Source organism: Penaeus monodon, chromosome 37 (genome assembly GCF_015228065.2).
Source record: "Penaeus monodon isolate SGIC_2016 chromosome 37, NSTDA_Pmon_1, whole genome shotgun sequence".
NCBI lineage: Eukaryota > Metazoa > Arthropoda > Malacostraca > Decapoda > Penaeidae > Penaeus > Penaeus monodon.
In genome coordinates, this window is record NC_051422.1 from 1,164,988 (window position 1) to 1,172,487 (window position 7,500).

General features: G+C 39.2%; 1 protein-coding gene across 1 annotated transcript in view; it reads left to right on the forward strand.

Moving 5' to 3' along the window:
- Positions 1-910: 910 nt before the first annotated feature.
- The window catches only part of LOC119596140, a 7,437-nt gene continuing 847 nt past the window's right edge, over positions 911-7,500 (forward strand). Inside the window, exons 1-6 of the mRNA XM_037945296.1 lie at positions 911-1,182; positions 4,123-4,175; positions 5,083-5,226; positions 6,061-6,165; positions 6,274-6,530; positions 6,687-7,500. The exon at positions 6,687-7,500 is cut by the window's right edge and continues 847 nt beyond it. Coding sequence (XP_037801224.1) covers positions 1,080-1,182; positions 4,123-4,175; positions 5,083-5,226; positions 6,061-6,165; positions 6,274-6,530; positions 6,687-7,137 — 1,113 coding nt within the window. The 5' untranslated portion in view covers positions 911-1,079 and the 3' untranslated portion in view covers positions 7,138-7,500. The remainder of the gene's footprint in view (positions 1,183-4,122; positions 4,176-5,082; positions 5,227-6,060; positions 6,166-6,273; positions 6,531-6,686) is intronic.

The following is a 7,500-nucleotide window of genomic DNA, read 5'->3' on the forward strand; positions in this document are numbered from 1 at the left end:
CGCACACGCACACGCACACGCACACGCACACGCACATGCACACAATGGTAAAGCGTCTTTATATTCTCCATACCCATAATGCGGTTTTGCGTTCATGCAATTTTCTATAATGGAGAATATAACGTAGTATTTTTTTCTGTTTATTGAAAAAGTATTTTGTTTCGGTGAAAACAAGTCTCACTTCATTAGTTGGATCAGCTGCTACTAGATGGTGCAGCTTCGAGAAACACTTGCTAACTTCTCAGCGAATTTGCAGATTTCTATTTGATTTAACTGCCATGCATAGATGTTTGAAGTATGAGGCATTTTCTGTATTCAAGAAATATGCAAATATCATTGTTAATTGTGTTCAAATAAAGGGGGAATGCCTCCATAGGCGTTGCCATTTCGATAAACAATTCCAAAAAGTCGCATTTGAAAAACATTCCCCTACAAAGCCAGCGATAATTAATACTGCATGCTTTGCAACCACTCATTTGAAAAAAAATCAAATGCTTATTTCGTTTCCAAAAATAATTATTAATACACTTATTGGCTATTTATATCCTACCAATCCCGCTCTTTGTTACAAACAAACTAGGGTTTTCGTCTCATTCATAAAAATGCCAATTACACTATGTTTACATCGAGGTGGTTGCCAGATGTACAAGAATGTACAACTGTACATTGTACATTACTTAGAGAATTGCGTGCACACCCTGTTCAGTGTAGGGGGTCCCTATAAGGTATAAAGAAGGTATGGGAAACACTCATACTTATTACACTATTTATTCCTTAATTCTACTTACACTTTGGTAATACTATAGTCATCCTCTAGTATGATTCAAACATTGGGAATAGAGGTCAAACGCAATCGCTACAGACGCGACTCTCGCCTCGGGCATCCGCGACGCTTCCATGGACATCACCGGTCAGCTGAGGTCACAGTTTATAGCGACAAACAACGCGCTTCTTGGGCTGGTATAGGATTCGTACCTTAACGCCCGAGTCTAGTACGCCTATAACCCACAGGACTCCCATAGGAAGTTATCGATCACGCTGCTCTCACGACAATATTCACGTGACTCTACGTGATTCTCATGGCACACGTATACGTTTTAGTACTTGTTTGCCACCGATTCCGGACTCTGGCAAAAGTCTGCACGTTCCGCGGACACGCGGTGACAAGACCATCGACCAAAGGTAAGGTTATTGCTACTACGGAACGCATGGTCCTTCTCGCAGAAACATCGATTACTATTACGCAAATATGTGTCAAGAAACGAAAGACCAGGCAGATGTGGGTGTGCTCATGGTTAGCAACGAGAGAAAGGAGTGATTATTTTGATTTTCTTTTTGCAGTTGAGATCAAAGTCGCGTCACAACACAACTGTATAAATAGGCATTGATTGGTGGTTTCATCATCACCCATAAACACTTCTACACAAATGTCTAACATCGTTTGTTTCGTTTTTCATGATAAAAAAAAGAAAATCAAAGTCACACTGACCTTTTACGTACAAACCTACCAATCTAGGATATGCTGCACAAACTGGCTAATTGACAAGGGTATATATTCACATCAAGTATGCTGACATCATGTCCAATGGTTGTATGGTAGAAGGAATGGTAGTTCAGGGGAACTCCACATTTCATTAAAGTTAGTGTGTCGTTGATCAGATGGAGGGGGAAAGTCTTTAGTGTTTTACAAGACGTTATAGACACTTTGTCTCGGGGACATAAGGGTGAAAATCTACAGGTCCTGTAAACAAGGGTTCCACTGTGCTCTATGCCGCGTCAGCAGGGTTATAAGAGAAAGTAGAGCGCCTGCGTAGCATTTGCGCCGGAGTTAAGTACCAACCGTCATCGGACGTGGACGATCGAGCGGTTTTATCCTTGGTGGCTTTGATTAATTCCTGTTAAAACCGCACTGAATCCCGTGTGACTCTACGGAGTGGACGTGGCAAGGGTCTACAACTCTTCGTAATCTCCAAGGGGGGAATAACAAAATATAATGCGAAAGAATTCTTTTTGTAACATAAATTCACTGAACAAGTATAGTTTATGATATTGGAATAATTATGTATTCATTCAATATCATTTTAATAAAGTAGAATGCGCAATAATAATAATATTTGTAACTTTGATGTACTGAACAAATGTAGACTATAATATTGGAATAATTATGTATTCATTTAGTATTATTTTAGTCACAGTATCACACTAAATATCATTTAAGCTCGTAACCCACTGAGAAGACGAGGAGACAATATGTAAATTGATATAAGACTCATTCCATCGAATATTTCATTTTGCTGTGGAAACAGGAGCTTTTCACAGTCTTGGCAGACAACATAAGGTTCGCTGTATATAAATGAGCATCATACTCACAATAACAAGAAGCTAGTAGGAAGGCTCCGAGTATAAATAATAACCGTATCATATGATATTGTGATACTGAATTTCTTTATATTGTGTTTCCCACTAGATATGGGGAACACGATACAAAATTGCAGGTAATACGACTCGTCACCATCTGTCGGCCATTGGTCAGTTGTCTGCTGACTTGTGCTCGATTGTCTTGTAAATGGTTTGCGATCGAATGCAGGCAAGTACACGTGCCAAGTGTTCATGAAATCTACGTTATGATGTCAAGTGAAATCGCATGTATACTGCAGACTACTCACTACATAATTATTGAGGCGTTGCACTAGTAGGAAAGTGGGGAAAAGCTGATGAAATAGAAAAAAATATTATCCTATTAGCATCCTATTGACTTAATATAATATTACCTCAAGCAGCTGAAATTACTTGCAGAGCTTGGTATCGCCAGAAGCCTTCGTACTTTGTATTTTGAAAATAATCGGTACGTAAAGTCAAGATACGAGTAATTTTGAATTAATGTGCTGTCAGCTTATTCTGCCACTATATCTACCTCTTGACACCACCTGTTGTGTATACTGAATATATAAATACTAGGCTTCTGACGTCACTAAGCTATGCGAGTCGATACAATAGCCTGCGGGAAAAAAAAAATATTTTCTTGTAACAGCACAAAGTTATGTGTCAATGCAGCTTTGTGATTTTTTTTTCCAAGGTTGTTGTTTATCTTTTTTTACTGCAAGTAGTATTTTTTTCCAGGTTCAAATTATTTGGACAACAGAAAAGTCACTTGGACTGATCGAGTTGTCAAGTTGCGCTCCCAGTTTCTAGGAGGTTAAGTGCAGCCTGGTCGAGACGTACAGCACTGTGTAAATATTTAGCAACAGTCGCGAAACAGTTCAGATAGAAATTGGTGTCAGTGTTTCTCGAGTGTGTCACAATAGTCGCTGGATAAAGTCGCTCGTGTTCGCGACTGTTTCACAACAACTGCTAAACTGTGGGGCAACGAATTTGAAATGCTGCTCAGTTGATGAGCAACTGTATCGGAATAGTACAGATACACTGTTGCTCAATTGTTTCGATACAATGTATCTTGGTTTAGACTAGGCTTAACACTAAAACAACGCCGAAATCTGGGCTCTAGCGTCGCATTCGGACAATTTGTATCAATATCGGTGGGTGTTGTTAGCTATCCTTACTCCTAACAGGCAGCTTTAGGTATATTTGGATTAACGCAGACATTCAGACCACTTGGAACACCTGAAGCAGAAAGCTGGACCGGCCTCTCGTGCCCGTCAGTCATTCACCGTCGTGCTGTCTCGAGGGTCGCGAGAGGCCGATCCAGCTTTTCGATTTAGGTGTTCCAAGTGTCTCTGAGTTTGAGCGTTAAGTCTCAGTCGCCGAGCTGATGGAATTACTTTAGATGCACGTTACTATATCTATGATTTGTGAGTGAGCATAAGTACAGGGTTGTATTTATTTGTAATATAGTAACGATTCAGTAAACTGTACCATGTTATCGACGTGATTTAAGGACAACATGAAGTCAGTTGTTGAAGCTAGGTGTATCCTGACATATCTAAAGAGTTCCATTGATTGGTGAAAACAGCAGGCCTTTTTATGCACTCGTAAATGTACACCTATTAACATGCAGTGTATGATGCAGTGTAATGAGGTGTATATGCAGAAAAAAGAGCGTCAAGTTAATAGTTTACGAAATGGTGAAAAGATGAATGTTTATTTATTTATCTGCTTTTTCAGCCAAGGACAAGATGCAGGTCGCCAATATTAGATGGCTCAATCAGCTTCTAACCGTAAGTATTATAGTCCAAAAAAGAAAAAGAGAGAGAAAAAAAAAGTGTTATATTATAGTGTCAAAAAAAAGAAAAAAAAATGCAGATTCTATCCATTTGTTCTACCAGATCATAAATATACATTAGCTATATACTAAAGTTGGTTGCTGCTTTGCTCACAGTTAGGATCAATATTGTATTGGATAGGTGTGCAGTAACGACCATGTCCTTTATCAACTTAAAATTACCCTGTTTTTTTCAGCTCTACTACTACGGTAATCTGTATTTAACATATATCTGGTTTGTTGTAACTATTTGATCGGTCTTATAGCTTATATATATATATATATATATATATATATATATATATATATATATATATATATATATATATATATATATATGTATATGTATATGTATATGTATATGTATGTGTGTGTGTTTGTAACTGCCGTGATGGCCCAGTGGATACAACATTGGATTCAATTCAATTCAATTCTCCGCCACGGCAGCTGTAAAAAATGCCTGCGCTCCGACTATTGGCTCGAGCCTGATCTCACGGCGAGAGAACGATTTATCGCCTTGAGAAATCAAACACAGGTGTCGTAGGGGAAGTAGCCGCCGTGGTATAAGTGGTAGCGCGCTGAACCGCGGTTGATTAGGAAGGGCGTCCAGTCAGGTAGTGGTGGTACTGCCAAATGACCTCTTAATAATAAATTGAGAGAGGCCTAGATCCTACAGTGGAATGAATGGCTGTTCAACAAACAAACAATGTGTGTGTATATATATGTATATATATATATATATATATATATATATATATATATATGTATATATATACATATATATTACTAGATTTGTTTAGACTTACATATAATATGTGTATGTATTTGTGTGTGTGTAATATGCATACTGATGATAATTTAAGGCTAGGCCTGCCCTCGGTCTCTGCACGAGGCGGGACCGGCGACGCCTACACTGGGGGCAGAAGGAAGACCCATTCACTATTGTCACGGAAGGAATGGTCGATCTCGCGCACAGAATCAAGGGGAATTCGCCCTTCTCGGATTCTGTAAGTATTAGTGCATGTATTTTATTTTTTTTATTTATTTATTTTTTTTTTTTTTACAAGACGTGTCTGTCTATTGCCAAAAATTAAGGATTTTTTCGGATGTGTCAGCGAAGACGATTACAGTAGTTACTTGTATTGTGAAAAAAAAATCTGAGGTTAAGATATGAGCAGAGTTCAGTTTCGGGCAAACTCACGCCGTATCCATTTCTTATAAGGAGTTTTCTAGGTCAGGTTAGAGCCTAGACCCTTACAATTGTTCATTCAATCATTCGCCTATTCATGGATCACCATAGTCATCAAAATAGAAACTTAATGGGTATGGTGTTCCATGAATGGGTGAAAGACTGCAACATTACAGATTTTAAGACATCAGAATCATCATGTCATCTTATTTGGTAAGTTAACAGATATAATTGTCTGATCTGCTGATTTATGACTGATAGGAGTCAAACGACTTATTTCGTAATCACCTTTTATACATATTGTCGAAAACTTGAGGTAAATCAACCCAATCCTTGTAAAAGGGACTATGCCACGAGTTTTAGGATAGATGACGGTGCATAGTAAAAAAAAAAAATCTTTAATATACAGCCGTCAAATAAGCCATTTGGCTATAAACAATATAATATAATTATCCAAACTTGTAACACTTTGGAAGATAATTGTTAAAAATGATGCAATGATATTTTTGTATCTCCTTTAAGCAATGCTATACAGTATTTCTATCTGTTGTGAACTTTCCATGCTTGAATTTTAAAGCTACACCTCGTCAGACAACGTAAAATTAATCACCAGTTGATTTTTCCCTTATTTTATGGTTTATTAATATTACAGATCTACAATAGCCTTCTGCTCCATGGCCGTGGTCACGCCCGTGAATGCAGCTTCTACACATTAAGGGAGCGTCCAGATTCCAATGTAGTCATGTGGCGATATTTGGTGAGAAAGTTCTTTGTGCAAACGCAATTTATATACGGTCTTGCGTCGAATGAACCAAGTTGAAAAAACAAGCTTGACATTTATTATAATGTAGACAATGATTTCCAGCAACCGACGAATACCTTACTCGCCGTCCACTGTCGGGAGGAGGAGGTTCCCCTGCTGAGGGAGTCCCTGATGCAGTCGCACTTGATCGACTGGCAGGGAAGGCTGTGCGTTTTCCACGTCCCTGCGTATCTGGTGGACACCGTGAAGGACGTTGTGAAGGACAAGGGAGGACAGAAACTGACAATCAATAAATGCAACACATATACTTGTGATACTATTGGGGATCCTTATGCTTATCTGGCGGAGAATCCCATCCGGTGAGCAGATGTCAACCATCCACATTCCCCTTGTCCGAAATAAAAAGAAAAACAAAATGTGCAAGCCATGAGTTAGATGTTTGTTTCAGTCATCAGTGAAGTATACGGGTAGCATTAGATACTGTCTATTTCCCTTTTACCCTATTTCCCCTAAAGATGCCCAGCTGGATTCCGTGTGGCTCGGCTGGGACGAGCTGGAGTCAGCATCATGAGGAACACAGCGGAGTACGACATATGCAGGACTCTCGACGACATGGTTCACATCACGAAGTACGCCCCTTCAGTAGGCCTGTATGAAGACCCGAGCGTGGAAAAGGAAACCATCGTCGACATTGAGAACCTCCCCTTCGCTAGGGACGAGGAAGTACCTGTAGCTTGGATCACAACTTCCTTCTATGGTGCACTAGGTACATGGATGACCAAGGAAGGGTATCGAAATCATAGCCATGGACAACTAGTAGTCTATGTGGCTGCGATGATGCAGGCTGCCCAAGGTTATATCCCTCATGGTCATGTGGACTTAGATAATAATCCTTCTAGTAACTCACTTGGCAAAATAAGCAATTCCATTTTGTCTGAAAGCGTGTACTTCATGTTCCGAAAATGAAATATGATGACACTTCTAAACTGGTAGGTTTATATTTATTAAGAATGAAACCTTCGAAGTCTTGCCAAAGGTTTAAGATACTTCAAATTCATTTCAGTAGTTATAACCATATTGAGCAACCAGGGCCAGGACACTCAAAACAACATACACCGTAACACCGTATTAGGGCCTCAGGAGGCCCTAATACGGCAAGGTGTGAGTTCCGAGCCATACTCAAAACTTTTACGATGCCTTCGTGTAAAGTTTCGCATTGCGTTCGAGATAAAAGTACAAACAATGTAAAAGTAGCTCTCTTAAATACAGTTTTAGCTGTAAAATAATGCTGAATTGTATCCTTTTCTCACCAAAATATTGTTTTTTCAC